At 57.3% G+C, this 16097-nt stretch overlaps 2 protein-coding genes across 3 annotated transcripts in view; both read left to right on the top strand.

The window, feature by feature from the left end:
* The window catches only part of PIH1D1 (PIH1 domain containing 1), a 5647-nt gene extending 2658 nt beyond the window's left edge, over positions 1-2989 (top strand). Inside the window, exons 4-9 of one of the 2 annotated variants that reach the window (XR_004264597.1) lie at positions 1212-1273; positions 1374-1455; positions 1813-1942; positions 2197-2272; positions 2551-2744; positions 2862-2989. Coding sequence is in view for 1 of the 2 variants with exons in the window: in XM_032264631.1 (XP_032120522.1) it covers positions 1212-1273; positions 1374-1455; positions 1813-1942; positions 2197-2272; positions 2601-2744; positions 2862-2903 (536 nt within the window). In the remaining variant the exon portion in view is untranslated. The remainder of the gene's footprint in view (positions 1-1211; positions 1274-1373; positions 1456-1812; positions 1943-2196; positions 2273-2550; positions 2745-2861) is intronic. The other variant, XM_032264631.1, reaches the window with a different exon arrangement.
* A 4781-nt stretch (positions 2990-7770) lies between these two features.
* The window catches only part of SLC17A7 (solute carrier family 17 member 7), a 13233-nt gene continuing 4906 nt past the window's right edge, over positions 7771-16097 (top strand). The window contains exons 1-7 of the mRNA XM_032264633.1: positions 7771-8010; positions 12299-12551; positions 14389-14507; positions 14797-14911; positions 14990-15077; positions 15373-15459; positions 15552-15694. Of these exons, the coding sequence (XP_032120524.1) occupies positions 7949-8010; positions 12299-12551; positions 14389-14507; positions 14797-14911; positions 14990-15077; positions 15373-15459; positions 15552-15694 (867 nt within the window). The 5' untranslated portion in view covers positions 7771-7948. The remainder of the gene's footprint in view (positions 8011-12298; positions 12552-14388; positions 14508-14796; positions 14912-14989; positions 15078-15372; positions 15460-15551; positions 15695-16097) is intronic.

Consider the following 16097-nt stretch of genomic DNA (forward strand, 5'->3'; position numbering starts at 1 on the left):
TTTGAGACGGAGTTTCACTCATGTTACCCAGGCTGGAGTGCAATGGCGCGATCTCGGCTCACCGCAACCTCCGCCTCCTGGGTTCAGGCAGTTCTCCTGCCTCAGCCTGCTGAGTAGCTGGGATTACAGGCATGCACCACCATGCCCAGCTAATTTTTTGTATTTTTGGTAGAGACGGGGTTTCACCATGTTGACCAGGATGGTCTCGATCTCTTGACCTCGTGATCCACCCGCCTCGGCCTCCCAAAGTGCTGGGATTACAGGCTTGAGCCACCGCGCCCGGCCTAATTTTTGTATTTTTAGTAGACACGGGGTTTTGCCATGTTGGTCAGGCTGGTCTTGAACTCCTGACCTCAGGTGATCCACGCACCTCAGCCTCCCAAAGTGCTGGGATTACAGGTGTGAGCCACCGTGCCCGGCCTGCAGCTCTCTGTTTCATCCTGTTTTCTCCTCTGCGCTTCTCCCCTGTCTCTGTCTCTGTCTTGCCTCACCTCTGTCCCTGCTTCTGCCTCTATATCCTTTTTTCTATATGTCTCTTGAAGCTTTCTGGGACCAAGCTCTCGGCAGTGTCCCGGGGATATCAAATGCGGATTCTATGTTCCAGAAACTCCGTGTCACGGGTGGGGCCCAAGGAGATGGACACAGTATAAACAGGGTGTGATTCGAGCTACTCCGGAGGGGGGCGCCCAACACAGCCTTGAGAGCGCTCCTCACCTTCATGAAGAGGGCAGGGAAGGCTTCCTGCAGGAGGAGGTGTGGGATAAGATTTGAAGGAACAGGAGGAGTTCAGCTGGCAAAGACAGAAGAAGGTTCTAGGCAGAGCAGCTCAGAGCTGGGAGGGAATGATTGGATCGGATCCGCCAGTGATGGAGAGTGAAAGATTCAGTGGGCCAGGTTGCTGGAAGAATGAGGTTTTCTCCAGAGGTGGGAGGGGCACATCACACAGGGTCTCCAACCCCAGGCTTGCGGGGCTCAGACCTTCTGAGAGCTGTGACCAGGGGAGGGACAGGGTCAGCTCTAGTGACATTATACTGATGGACGGAAGGAGATACGAGGCTGGGGGGAGTGAGCTTCGAGCTCCCGCTTCCTGATGTCTCTCTGTCTCTGCTTCTTGCGGCTGCTGTCCCTGCATGTCTCTTCCCTGTCTGGGTCTGGGCTATGGGCTTTCTGCATAGGGCTGGGGGGGTCTCACCCCCTTTTTCTCCCTGCAGAAGGCCAGGGCTGTACCGCTTACGACGTAGCTGTCAACAGCGACTTCTACCGGAGGATGCAGGTTGGGGGCGGGGCTGCGGGTGAGGCCTGGGCAGGGGTCTCTCCCTCCCCTTCCCCTCTCCCCCCCTCACCACTGCCTCTCTTCTCTCTGTCAACCCTAGAACAGCGATTTCTTGCGGGAGCTCGTGATCACCATCGCGAGAGAGGGCCTTGAGGACAAATACAACTTGCAGCTGAACCCGGGTGAGGGGCAGGGCCTGGGCCATCAGGAGGGAGTGGAGCCAAGAGCGGTTTGGGGGACACTTGCGCTCTTGGGCAGGGTGTCCTGGAGGCTGTGCTACTGGGAGGGGGTGGAGCTTCCCAACGTTAGGGGGAGGAGTCTAGGCGCCCTGAAGGGGCGGGGCCAGGACAATCTCCAAGGGCGGGTTTTATCAGGGCATATCATGGGAGGGGCGTGGCTAAGGTGGGCGGGCTTCCTGGAGCCGAGCCTGGGGTCAGATCCCACGACTCCGGGAGGCTCTTGGCTGGGCAAGGAGGCCTCCTGAGAGCACAGGCACCCCTGACCTGTATGGTGTTTGACTCTGTGCTCCCGACCCTCAGAATGGCGCATGATGAAGAACCGGCCATTCATGGGCTCCATCTCGCAGCAGAACATCCGCTCGCGGCAGCGTCCTCGGATCCAGGAGCTGGGAGACCTATACACGTCCACCCCCGGGGGAGCTGAGTCAGGGTGGGCCTTCAGCAGATCCTTGGTCTGATGTCTCCTCAACGCTCTTGGGAATCCCTCCCTCCATCCTCCCACACGGGGTGGTGCCCTGGAGCCCTGGGCACTGAGAGAGGGATGAGAGAGAAGTCCTGACCTGGAAGGCATCCTGGGGCAATAGGGCTGGTTGGGGGGAGAAAGGGAGCAGCACCCCAGGCAGAGGGCACAGTGCTGGCAAAGACCTAGCAGCTGTCCTCAGCCCTGGGCCTCTTCCCCCTCAGCCCTGAAAAGCCTCACCTGAGCCTGTGGCTGGAAGCTCCTGACCTCCTCTTGGCCGAAATTGACCTCCCCAAACTGGTAAGTTCTGCGGGCTGGACCAGAGCAGGAGAATGAGGTCTGGAAAGGTCAGGGACTGTCTCTGAGAGTGACAAGGGGCTGTTGCTGGACTTGCGTCAGCTGCGTCCTCTGTCCCAGGAGGCCAACGGGCCACCTCCCAGTGCTGTCCTGAGAGTGCCCATGGGATTGTAAGTGCTCGGTCGTTGAGACTTGTAATTGCTGTCTCCTGCACCTCTTCCCTGGGAGATGAGACCCTTCAAATACAGTTTCTCAGCATGAGGCCACCATGCCTGTTCCAGCTGATTGTCCTGTTGCTGGGGAGGGTGACCTGATTGCACCACCTTTCCAGGATGGAGCCCTGGGGCTGTCGCTGGAGATCGGGGAGAACCGCTTGGTGATGGGGGGCCCCCAGCAGCTGTATCATCTGGATGCCTACATCCCACTGCGGATCAACTCTGACGAGAGCAAGGCAGCCTTCCACTGGAAGAGAAAGGTGCCTGGTGTTGGGAGGGGAAGCCAGGACACTGAGGGGCCTGGACTCTGGCTCCCAGGGAGGGGGGCAGGGTCTTCTGGGCCCTGGATCCTCATTCTCTTTCCTGTGCCTCCTCAGCAACTGATGGTGGCCATGCCACTTCTGTCGCTGCCTTCTTGATCAGGGTGTCTCCCTGTGCTTCCAAGATGTGGAGAAGAGGCTGCTGGCTTTCCTAAAGTTGAAATAAAAGAAATTTTTGCCTTTGTCATATCTCTGACTAGGGATATATGGGAGGGAAGAGGAACATTGGGCTGTGCCCCTCTAGTCCCATAGAGGTCACTGCCCCAGCTTAGGCCTCGTCCTTCCCCCTGGGTCCTCCCTGCATCCTCCTGGCCTCCAGCCTCCCCTCGGTAGTCCTCCCCAGGCCCCAGAGCAGGCCCTGCCCTTTCCCTGTTCACAGCCCTCCCGTAGCTCCCCAGCCACCCTGGGAGAAGGGCCAAGCCCTTCAGCCAAGCGCCCAAAGCTCTGTGTGATCTATGTCCCGCCTCATGGCTTACTTTTTCGTTTAAGCGACAGGGTGTCACTCTGTCGCCAGTCTGGAGTGCAGTGGTGCAATCATAGCTCACTGCAGCCTGGAACTCCTGGGTTCAAGTGATCCTCCTGATGTCAGCCTCTGAGTAGCTAGGATGACAGGCGTGTGCCACCATGCCCAGCTAATTTTATATTTTGCATTTTTTTTTAAAAGAAATGGGGTCTTGCTATGTTGCCCAGGTTGGTCTTGAGCTCTTGGCCTCAAGTGATCCTCCTGCCTTGGCCTCCTCAAATGTTGGGATCACAGGCGTGAGCCACTGTGCGCAGCCTAGTTTTGACCTCTTCCTCTAACGGGAGGCCAGGCACACTCCACAGTGTCCTGACCACACCCTTTTCCCCATGTCTTAGTTTCTGCTGTTCCTGCCACTTTGTATCCTCCTTCCAGTACATCTGTGGAAGTTCCCCGCCCCCCCCCACCAAACAGTCCTGCTCTGTAACCAGGCACCAGGCTGGAGTGCAGTGGAGCAGTCTCGCTGTCTGCAATCTCCGCCTCCTGGGTTCAAGCAATTCTCCTGCCTCAGCCTCCCGACTAGCTGGGACTACAGGCCCACGCCACCACGCCCAGCTAATTTTTGTATTTTTTAGTAGAGACGGGATTTCACCATGTTGGCCAGGATGGTCTCAATCTCTTGACCTCGGGATAGAATCTGGCTCTTAGGGCCACGCTGGAGTGCAGTGACACAATCTTGATTCACTGTAACCTCCCGAGTTCAAGCAATTCTGTACCTCAGCCTCCCAAGTAGCTGGGACTATAGGCACCACCATGCGCTGCTAATTTTTAAATATTTTTTTATAGAGTCAGGGTCTCCATATGTTGCCAGGCTGGTGTCGAACACCTGAGCTCAAGTGATCAGCCCTCCTCAGCGTCTCAAAGTGCTGGGATTACAGGCGTGAGTCACCGCTCTGGCCTTGATAAATATTTCTTGAGTTAATAACTGGTTGTCGAGGCCAGAGGTGGTGACTAATGCCTGTAATCCCAGCACTTTGTGAGGCCAAGACAGACTGATCACTTGAGGTTGGGAGTTCAAGACCAGCCTGACCAACAGGGAGAAACCCAGTCTCTACAAAAAATACAGAAGAGTGTGGTGGTGTATGCCTGTAATCCCAGCTACTTGGGAGGCTGAGGCAGGAGAATCATTTTAACCCAGGAGGTGGAGGTTGCCGTGAGCTAAGATTACACCATTGCACGCCAGCCTGGGCAATAAGAGGGAAACTATCAATAATAATAATAATAAGGGCCGGGCGCGGTGGCTCACGCCTGTAATCCCAGCACTTTGGGAGGCCGAGGCGGGTGGATCACGAGGTCAAGAGATCGAGACCATCCTGGTCAACATGGCGAAACCCCGTCTCTACTAAAAATACAAAAAATCAGCTGGGCATGGTGGCGCGTGCCTGTAATCCCAGCTACTCAGGAGGCTGAGGCAGGAGAATTGCCTGAACCCAGGAGGCGGAGGTTGCGGTGAGCCGAGATCGCGCCATTGCACTCCAGCCTGGGTAACGAGAGCGAAACTCCGTCTCAAAAAAAAAAATAAAATAAATAATAATAATAATTAATTGTCAATACCCTCCTCTTCTTTAGCGAATCCTAGGAGCCATAAATAAATGGAGGAATTTCAGTAGTAAGTGCTCAAAGCACAATGTGAATTGGTGGGGAGAGGTGGTGTACGCCTGTGGTCCCAGCTACGCGGGAGCCTGAGGTGGGAACCCAGGGAGGTTGAGGCTGCAGTGTGCTGCTCCTGGGCGACAGAGTGAGACCCTGCCTCAAAATGGAAGGGAGAAAGGAGGGGAGGGAGGAAGGAAGGGAGGAGAAAGGAAGTAAGGAAAAAAGAAAGAAAAAAGTGGGAGGGGAAAAGAAGGAAGGAAGAAAGAAAGGAGAAAGAAAGGGGAGAGAAAGGAAGGAAGAAGAGTAAAGAAGAAAAGGAAGGAAGGGAGGGAGGGAGGGAGAAGGCAGGCAGCCAATCACAATGTGTCTGTAATGGGGTGAATTGGGAGGGATAGGGAGAGAAGATGGGGGAAGAAGTCAGGATGGGAGTGACTTCGGGTAGGGTCTTTCCGGCCGCAGAATGAATGAGCGAACGTGGATATTGTGACCACCAGGGGGCGCAACGTATCACTGCCCATAGTTTCAGAGAACTACAACTCCCAGCGGCCCTCGGAGTGCGCGGCCCTTCTCAAGCGAACGGTGAGGCTTAGAGGCCGCTGGAACTTGTAGTTGGGACTGGGGAGCCGCTGCAGGAGGCCAAGTAACTCATTCCCAGGTCCTGAAAAAGTGTGGGGCTGGGTCGTTTCTTCCTTCCTCTGTTTCCATGGTGATGGTTTCGGCAGAGACCCAGCTTTTGGCAGCGGCGGGGCCCCTTCCCACTCCCTCCTCTTCACCATCTGCTCCACCCTCACACCTGGCCCGGAGCCGCAACCACCGCCTCCGCACCCGGGCCGGAGACTCTGCAGCCACTGGGTGGCGCGTGTGAGCGGCTCCCGCGCTCCTCTTTTCAGCCCCATGAGTCTCGGTCCCTACCTCCCTCCTGCCTCAGACCCGCAGCCTCCTCCGTTCTGGGGTTCCAGGGGTTTCGCAAAACTGTGAGACCCAGAGACCTAGACAGTCAAGGCTGGAAGCGAGAGCCTGCGGCGGTCAGTGGCTTCCCGGCCACCCCGTCCTTGGCGCCCGCCCGCCGCGCCGCCTGCTCCTCCCACCCCACCACGCGCCACATCATGAAAATTTAATACCAAATGCATTTGCGGCCCGACGCGGGGAGCTGGTGGGGAAAGGATCACCCTCCTGGGGCCTGGATCTGGAGGTGGACTCACCGCCGGGAGATGGGCTGGTCTGAGGACCTGAGGGGGTGGGGGTAAGAGGCGGGGCTCTAATCCCAGAGGGGCGGGGCTGGAAATCAGGGGTGGAGACAGGGTTCAGTGGGCGGGGACATATCCCATAGGGCGGGGCAGGACTGGGAGGGCGGGGACAGATTCCAGTGGCGAAGGTCAGCAGTCAGAGGCCGGGGACAGATCCCGGGGGTGGGGGCAGGACTGGAGGGCCGGGAGAGATCCAAGGGGCGGAGGCCAGCACTCAGTGGGCGGGGCCAGATCTCATGGGGTGGGGCCAGAGATCGGTGGGCGGGGACAGATTCCGGGGTGTGGGCAGGACTCGGAGGTCTAGGGCAGATCCCAGTGGCGAGGGTCAGAAGTCGGAGGGCGGGGACCGATCCTATGGGGCGTGGGCAGGACTGGGAGGGCGAGAACAGATCCAGGGGGCGGGAGTCAGAACTCGGTGGACGGGGACAGATCCAGGGGACAGAGAAAGATGCAGTTGGGACGGGGTAAAATTCAGGTGGCAAGAACAGATTCCGGGGGCCAAGGACAGAACTCGGAGGGCGGGGACAGATCCCAGGGACAGATCCTAAGAGGAGGGGATGCAACTCCAAGGGTGGGGAAAGAACTTAGAGGGCGGGGGCAGAACTCAGGTCAACGAGAGATCCTCAGGGAGGAGACAAATTCAGAAGGCGGGAGGAGACAAATTCAAATGCCAGGGGGTGCGGATCACAGTTTAGGGGGCGGGGACATATCTCAGCCGGTGGAGACAGAGCCCAAATAGCGGAATGGATCCCCGGGAGCTAGGGAACAACTCAGAGCGCGGACAGAACCCATAGGATCCGGAAAATAACACAGTGGGGAGACTATGGGGTCGCAGCTGGCACTGGTGGGGGTGTGTGAAATACATAACTGTGGGGGACGGAAGCCAGAGGGAAGGAAATCGGGGTTAGGGAATGAAACTCAGGGAGAGAAGCAACAGGGAGGAGAGCGGCGCGGGAGGGAGAATAGAGCTGAAGGAGTTTGGGATTCAAAGGGGAAAGATGGAAACTCAGGAGGGGATGGAGCTCAAGGGTGACGAACCCGGGTGGCCAGAGGGACGAGGGGAGGACGACAGGTGGATCGAAGTAGGAGTTGGACTTCAGGAGAAAGAATTTCCTTTGAATGAGAAAGGAAATAACTCCTTGGATGAGACCTTTGGAATTGGGGATGAGGTGGGATGGGGATGGAATTGCTGGGGGGGCAGGGAGGGTGTCCGAGTCCAGGGGCGAAGCAACTGGAGGATGAACTAGAGGGAAAGTCAGAGAAGACAGGATTGTGAGGGACGAAAATGCGGGGCAAAATTAGGGGGAAGAGAAGTGGGGGAGACAAATGATGGGGATAAGAACTCAGGAGAGGAGAGAAAATCTGGGTAGGAACCATGGGGATGGAACGTGGGTAGGGGGAGTAGCTTGGGGAAGGAACAGAATTGGGGGACGTGAACTCGGAGGCGTGAGTTCGGAACCCAGAGGCGTGGTCTTGGGAGGCTTCGTGGGGGACGGGACGAGGATGAAAGGGCTGAGAGGGGGGCGGGTCTGGCAGACGAGGGGCGGGGCCTGGTGGGGCGGGGGCGGGGCCTCCAGCGCCCCGCCCCCGGCGCTGAGTCCTGTGACAGCCCCCGGGCCGCCTGCACTCGCAGCCTCCTTCCCCCCGAGCGGAGCTGCGGGGCCGGCCGGGCCGGGGCGGACCCCGGGAACCCGGACGCGGCCGCCCGGGCCCGCGGGCGGGGGGATCAGTGGGGGGGACCGGCAGGGTGATCGGCGGGGTGACCGGCTGCAGGAGCCGCCACCATGGAGTTCCGCCAGGAGGAGTTTCGGAAGCTAGCGGGTCGTGCCCTCGGGAAGCTGCACCGGTGAGCCTGGCGAGGGGTCCCGGGAGGAGAAGAGTGGGAGGATCCGAGGAGGATGCTATTTCCCACCTGGGAGAAGACTGACAGATGGAGAGCGATACCCCGGCATGGGGGTCCACCCATCTGTCCAGCTTTCTCCCGTGGGCTCCGACGGCGCCGTTCGCCCTGGTCGAGTCCTGTTCATTATCCTGTTCATTTTCCTGCGTCCCCCCCAACCCGGCTCCACGCTCTCTCTGGTGCTGTAAATTCCTTTCTCCCGGGTCTCTGGCTCCCTCCCCCACCATTTCTGGGTCTCTGTCCCCGTCTCTCTCTGGGTGTTTCTGCCCCCTTTCTCTCTGGGTTCCCGTCTCTCTTTTTCCAGATCTCCACTCGCTTCTCTCGGGGTCCCTCCTTCTCCCTAGATCTCTGCCTCGGCTTCTTTGCGTCTCTGTCCCCCTCTTTCTGGTTTTCTGGCTATTGCTCTCAATGGATCTCTCTCCACTCCTGACTTGGAGTCTCTGTCCTCCTCTCTCTGGGTCTCTCCTCCTCCCTGGATCTCTGCTTCCCTCCTTCTCTGGATCTCTGTCCCCGTCTCTGGGTTTTAATTCTACCACCATGGGTCTCTCCGTCTCTGTGTCTTCTTCCGTTTCTGCCTGGCACGGAGTTTAATCTGCAGCTAAAGCGGATTGGGGCTCATAGCCCGTTGTCCTTGAGGGGTTAAGCTGGGTGGAAGAAGTCAGAGCACCCTGGGTCCCTGGGAGAGAAAGGAGTAGGAGGCCGAATATGTTGGCTCCTGGGGTATAGGACAACCTTCCCAAAGGATATAGGCTGGAGCTGAGAGGGACTCCCTCCCAGCCAGGATGATAACCCCAGTGACCCAGGTGTCCCCAGGGTAATCTGGACACCTCCCTACAGCCTCTCACCCCCAAACCCAGCTTTGGCTCCAAGTCAGAGAAATTACTCAGCTGCGGAAAAGCCTAAAAATATATCTGGCCACAGTGCACGAAGGAGATGGCCTCATCACACCATGCCCCTGCCGCCATGCCCTCAAGGCCTGTCCCCTTGGCCCACAGGCCCTGACTCTGTCTTTTGTTGAGCTTTAGTCCATCTCACTAGGCCAAGGCGGTCCTTTGCTAAGTCTAACATCAGTCTTACTGCTGCAGATCACCTCTTAGCGCCAAAGTTACCCCACCCTCTAGTAACATGAGAGACAAGAATAAGGCTGGACAGAAAGCAGGGGGAGCAGGAGGATGGCGCAGTGACGGGGTTTGGTGGTGGAGGGGAAGCTGAGATAACCTCACCCCTTCTCTTTCCAATTTTCCAGCCCCTCCCCACCCTTTTTCTCGCCTCCTTTCACGAGTCTCTCAAAATACCTCAGTGTGAAGTCAGGAGAATGAGAGAGGGAGAAAGAGACGTGCTGGTGGAGGGGCTGGGGGTGGCAGTGGGAGGGATGTGTTCCTTAGCCACCTCCCCCCCCCGCTAGTCTCTGCCTCTCAGTTTCTCGTCTGTGCTTGGGTTTCTCGAAGTCCATCTCTCCTGGCTCTCACATCTCTGAGTTACCTCCTGGGTCCCCAGAGATCCCCCAGGTCTGGCCAGGACCATCAGCAGGGAGTTTGCACAGAGAAGAGCATTTGCATCCAAAGCCTGGGGTTCACCCTGATGGTTGGAGGGAGAGGGGAATACTCTATATTGGACACAACATGTTGATCCCATTGAATCCTCTAGACAAAGATGGAGAAACTGAGGCTCCATTCTGGGGCTGGGGGGATCAGTGGATAAGTTCGAGCCCCATGATTTGAACCCAGGTCAGTCTCCCTCCCAAGCCTGGGACAGAGATCTTCCTTGAGATGACTGATGTCACAGCTGGTCGGGGGGAGCTCCCTGGCATGCAGGGCGACTTGGGACAAGGACATGGGGGAAGGGGATACCGGAGAGATGAGAACCCAAGGTGCCTCCTTTCTGAGAGGCAGGTCTTGGGCAGGGGGATGCTGAGGGCCAGTAAAGGATCAGGTCCCATCGCTGTTCTTGACTGTGACCTTGGAGCGCCACTTCTGCTCCCCGAGCCTCAGTTTCCTTAGTTGTACAATGGGAAGAGAAGAGAGAGCAGAGGGACATCAGGAGACAAAGACGTGGGGGAGTGGACAGAGATCCTGAGAGAAGGAGAGAAAGGGACAGAGAGAGAGGCAGATTGAGAGAGAGACAGAGACAGAGAGAGAAGCTGAGACATCTCGCTTTTGCGTCATGGCCTCCGAAGTGTTGCTTTTCCTCATTGCCAGGTCCTCCGCCCTGAATGTGGGGCATCCGGGGGGCGGGAGGGGGAGAGGGATTTCCATCTAGGGTCTCCCCTCTTCGTCCTTGTCCTCTGCAAAGCATCGGGGCCACCTTCGCCTCTGCGTCCTTGGTCATCTTGCTCTAAAATGATTGAGATCACCTCGAAGTTCCCTCTTTATTCTCTTGCATGTTTGCTCTTGCCCCCATTTTATGGATGCGGGATACTAAGACCCCCTCCCCTCCGTTTAGAAAGGCTTGATTAGAGATCTGACATCTCCTAATATTAACAAGGAATCTCAAATTTCAGGGGCTGCAATCACATCTTGAGTTTCAGGGTCAAATATCACCTGATGTCAACCTAGGTCAACGTCTAATCTCATTGGCTGATGTATTCTGATGAGTGGGGGGAGTCCCTGCCATCCGGTACTATTGAACCCTAGTGGGTTCAATCCCCGCTGTCTCTGGCCTTCTGTCTTCTTCCTCTTAGGGTCTCATTCTTGCTCCCCCTGGGTTCTGTCCACTCCACGGCTTCTCTCACCCACCCCTGTTTCTTAACCGCCCCTCCCCACCTCCTTAAGTTCTAGGATGGGGAGGGGTTGCTGTGTTCTCGCAGCACTTCCACCTCCCTCCCCCTGGACCGTCTGGCTGTTCCTTCCTCCCCCGTCCCAGTCTCCCTCGCCTCCATCTGTTCCAGCCCTTCCTGGGATCCAGCCCGATCCCCTGGCTGCCTACCCACCTCAGAGAAGGGCCGCACCTCACAGATCACGTCTCCAGCCTCTCTAGCCTCTGCTTCCCAGGCTCTCCATCTTTCTCTCACATTCAGGATCTCTGTTCTCTTTTTTCTGCATCTATGTCCTATCTCCTGGGTTTCTGTCCCCATCTCTCTTTGGGACTCTGTCTGCCTCCCTCTCTAGGTTTCTGTCTCTTCCCTCTATAGGTCTCTGTCCCCCTATTTCTGAGTCTCTGTGTTCCTCTCTGTGTGTTTCTGTCACTCTCTGTCTCTGTCCGTCTCCATCTCTGGGTCTCTGTGACCCCTCTCTCTGAGTCTTTATCCCTCTCCCTCTGGGTCCCCCTCTCTCTCTGAGTCTCTGTCCCCCTCTCTGTCTCTGGGTCTCTGTCTCCCTCTCTGTCTCTGGGTCTCTGCTCCCCTGTCACTCTCTCTCCCTCCCTGTGGGTCTCTGTTTCTTCCTCTCTGGATCTCTGTCCCCCTTTCTCTGCTCCTCTCTCCCTTCTTCTATCTGTGACCCCCACCCCGGGCCTCTGTGCAACTCCCCCCATCTCTAGTCACCCTCTTTTTGGGTCTTTCTCCACCTGTCTGAAGGTACCTCTCTCTGCAGCCTCTCCCTGGGTTTGAGGCAGCCCTCCAAATACCCTCTCCGTCATCACAGACTCGATTCTGGATCCAGAACGGGCGGGGGCGAGAGTCACGCTGGGGAATGAGCCAATCCCCCTACCAGGGCCATCTGTCCCCTGCCAGGACACCACCCGCCACTCCCCCTCCCTACCCCCTAGGCTGACAGCCTGGACTCAAGGTTCCCTAGGGATGCCCGGAACGGGCTGCTGGATTCCCAGGGTCCTGGACATCTCCCCACCCCCTAGCAGAAGTGGCTGAGAAGCATCTGTTCTTTTGACACCTTTGCTGAAGCATCTCCTTAGCACCTTTTGCTTCCTCGAATAGACTCTTATCCGGGAGAGGTGGCTGGAGTGGGCCTCCGAGTGGGGGCACAGGCTCTTGAATCCTAAAAGGTTGTCTGGGGTCTAAATCTCCTGAGTTGAGGGATTTGACAAAGCTGGGGAGAGGGGGAGGGAAGGCCCTCAGTGTGAAGAAGGAGGGGGCTGGGGCCTGAATTCCCGGTCTGAGGGAGACGGAGGATTTCTGGGTACTGGGGGAGCGAAGGAAGCCAGGGACCTGGACTCTTGTAAAGGAGGAGGTCTTGAATTCTGGGTCTTGAAAAGCAGATTTTGTCCTGGATCCTGTGTCTTGGGTCGGAGGGGGCTGGGGGCCTGGACTTCCGAGTCTCTGGCTCTTGCTGCCCCGCAGCCTTCTGGAGAAGCGGCAGGAAGGCGCGGAGACGCTGGAGCTGAGTGCGGATGGGCGCCCGGTGACCACGCAGACCCGGGACCCGCCGGTGGTGGACTGCACCTGCTTCGGCCTCCCTCGCCGCTACATTATCGCCATCATGAGTGGTCTGGGCTTCTGCATCAGCTTTGGCATCCGCTGCAACCTGGGCGTGGCCATTGTCTCCATGGTCAATAACAGCACGACCCACCGTGGGGGCCACGTGGTGGTGCAGGTAGCTCAAGGCCTGATCCCTCGAAGAGCCCCGCCCCGCCCCCGAGCTCCGCCCACGCCCCATGACGTCACATTTGCCCACAAACGCCCAGGTCACGCCCCTTCTGAAACGCTTCCGGAGTAGCCCCGCCCAACCCGTGCGCCCCTTAGTTCGGACCTCGCCTTAGGGGCCTCTGTTTCCTAAGCCCCTCCCTGATGTAAATGAAGCCCCGCCCTTATTTCCAGCGGCTTGGTTGAAAAAGGTAGACTCCGCCCCAGCATCAGGTTCCCTATGGGCTGCCCCTGCTCCATTTTGGGCCTACTAGCAAATTTGATCATGCCGGTACCCCAAGCTCATGTCCCCAGGTCACATTTATTTAATCCCAGTCCCATCTCAGGTTCCTCCCTGAATTTGATCCTGGCTCTTTTGAAGCCTTGCCACCGCCTACGTCCCGCTCCATGTGTTCTGTCCCTTACCTAAAGACCCACTGGGTCTCCCAGGCTACGGTGCAGTGGCGCCATCACTCTGTCGCCCAAGCTACAGTGCAGTGGCAAAATTACTGCAGCCTTGAACTCCTGGGCTTAAGTGATCCTCCTGCCTCAGCCTTCTGAGCACCCTACCCAGCTAACCTTTTTTTTTTTGAGACGGAGTTTACTCTTGTTGCCCAAGGTGGAGTGCAATAGTGTGATCTCTGCTGACAGCAGCCTCCACCTCCCGGGTTCAAGCGATCCTCCTGCCTCAGCCTCCCGAGTAGCTGGGATTACAGGCATGCGCCACCATGCCGGGCTAATTTTGTATTTTTAGTAGAGACAGAGTTTCTCCACGTTGGTCAGTCTGCTCTCAAACTCTTGACTTCAGGTGATCTGCCCGCCTCAGCCTCCTAAAGTGCTGGCATTACAGGCGTGAGCCACCGCGCCCAGCCTTATTTTTATCTTTGTAGAGACAAATCTCATTATGTTGCCCAGGCTGGTCTTGAACTCCTGGGCTCAAGGGATCCTCCTGCCTTGGCCTCCGTCCTGGGAGTACAGGCATGAGTCACTGCGCCCTGTCCTTTCTCCTATTTTAATTTCAGCACAGGCCTTGTCCCTGCATCAGAAAAAAAGTCCTGATTTGTGTTTTTGTCCTACCTGAAGCTCCTCCCCTTGCTCCCTTACAATCTGGCCTGCCCGTTTGGCTGCTTCCTGTCCTGCCTGGACCCTGTGACCGTCACTCCGCAAACAGCTCATAAAGTGGATAGAATTGGAGAGAGTTGGCTGGACGCAGTGGCTCACGCCTTCAGTCCTAGCACTTTGGGAGCCAAGGCGGGCAGATCACAAAGTCAGGAGATCGAGATTATCCTGGCCAACATGGTGAAACCTGGGTCTCTACTAAAAATACAAAAATTAGCTGGTCGTGGTGGCGGATGCTTGTAATCCCAGCTACTTGGGAGGCTGAGGCAGGAGAATCGATTGAACAAGGGAGTCAGAGGTTGCAGTGAGCCGAGATCGCGCCACTGCACTACTCCAGCTTGGGTGATAGAGCAAGACTCCGTCTCAAAAAAAAAAAAAAAAAAAAGGTGGAGTCATCATCATACATAGGCCCATCGGCTTTCACGGAGGCAAAAGCAGGCAACAAAGCAAGGCTTCTAGGTGGTAAGGGACCCCGTTGTTATGGCGGAATAGGCCCTAGCAACGTGGAAGAGCAGAGTTCGCAGATCTTAATTGACAGAAAGATAGTGTGAGCTCTGATTGGCAGGCATTTGGAGGCGGGAGTGGTTCCTTGTTGCCGATTGGTCGAGGCGCTAAGTCTGTGGGTGCTGATTGGTGGAGCGGCAGAGCCGGGGTCGGGCGCTTGATTTAAGGTACATATTGCCCTGCAGAAAGCCCAGTTCAGCTGGGATCCAGAGACTGTCGGCCTCATACACGGCTCCTTTTTCTGGGGCTACATTGTCACTCAAATTCCGGGAGGATTTATCTGCCAAAAATTTGCAGCCAACAGGTACAGTGGTGGGGTCTCAAAGTGGGCGGTAACAATAGTTGTGTGGGTGGAGTTAGAGGGCGTGCGTGGTCTTGAATTTGGGGGCTGGCTCTGGGAACTGGGAGGAACCTGGGTTTGGGGGTGGGTCTTACAGAAAGGTGGGGCTTGCGATTGAAGAAGGTGGAAGTCAGAGAGGTGGGAGGACCTGGGGTTCTGGGGAACACTGGGTCTCGCTTGCCCTGGGCTGGAAAGGCAGAATCCTAGGCATGGCAGGATAGCGTGGACCCTTTTCTCTGACCGTTCCCATCAGGGTTTTCGGCTTTGCTATTGTGGCAACGTCCACTCTAAATATGCTGATCCCCTCGGCTGCCCGCGTCCACTATGGCTGTGTCATCTTCGTGAGGATCCTGCAGGGGTTGGTAGAGGTAAATCCCTGCCTGATGCGACCCTGCCCTCGATCGGACCCCGCCTCTTCTCAGTCACCTTCGTTTCCTCCTCTTTAGGGGGTCACATACCCCGCCTGCCATGGGATCTGGAGCAAATGGGCCCCACCCTTAGAAAGGAGTCGCCTGGCGACGACAGCCTTTTGCGGTGAGAGGAAGTGGGATCCTGACTCCTGAATCTGAGGGAGGAGGGGCTGGGCCTGGACTCCTGGGTCTGAGGGAGGAGGGGACTCTGGATCTGGACTCCTGGGTCTGAGGGAGGAGGGGCTGGGCCTGGACTCCTGGGTCTGAGGGAGGAGGGGCTGGGCCTGGACTTCTGGGTCTGAGGGAGGAGAGGCTGGGGCCTTTAATTCCATGTCTTGAAAGGTGGGGGTAGTGGGGGTCCGTGCCCCTGGATCTGAAGGAAGATGGGCCTGTTCTCTCTCCTGCATCCTCCCGCTTAGGTTCCTATGCTGGGGCGGTAGTCGCGATGCCCCTCGCTGGGGTACTGGTGCAGTACTCAGGATGGAGCTCCGTTTTCTATGTCTATGGTGAGGGACCCGGATGCCTGGTTCCCGGTGGCGCTGGGGCAGAGAAGGGCCGGTCCTCACCCTGCTCCTCTCCCCCTCCCGACCCCCCCTAGGCAGCTTCGGGATCTTCTGGTACCTGTTCTGGCTGCTCGTCTCCTACGAGTCCCCCGCGCTGCACCCCAGCATCTCGGAGGAGGAGCGCAAGTATATCGAGGACGCCATCGGAGAGAGCGCGAAACTCATGAACCCCCTCACGGTCTGGACCCAAGTCTTTGGGGAAGGGGTGGGGAGACTTAGCAGGCCTCGAACCTGCACAGCGTGTAGATCAGGAATGGCTCCTGAAGACTTTAGAGGAGACCGACTGGAACGCAAAGAGAGGGGCTAGAACCTAGGAGGCGGTTGCAACCCGCAGAGGACGGGATATGCAGGTGCTGCGGGCGGGGTTAGGTCGGGGGTTGAGCAGGATTAGAACCACCGATGGGGCCTGGTTAAAGCCAGCAGAGAAGGGATTAGAATGGGGGGGGTTTACTTAGACCTTGGATTGAGGCTGGATTTTGGGGGCATTTTTGCATAAAAAGAGACTCCTAGGGCAGGCTCAGAGGCTTCCTCCTGCAATCCCAACACTTGGCGGGGGGGGGGGGGGGGGGGGGGGGGGGGGG

This window comes from Sapajus apella, unplaced genomic scaffold (assembly GCF_009761245.1).
Source record: "Sapajus apella isolate SASKATOON/1434 unplaced genomic scaffold, GSC_monkey_1.0 scaffold144, whole genome shotgun sequence".
Lineage (NCBI taxonomy): Eukaryota > Metazoa > Chordata > Mammalia > Primates > Cebidae > Sapajus > Sapajus apella.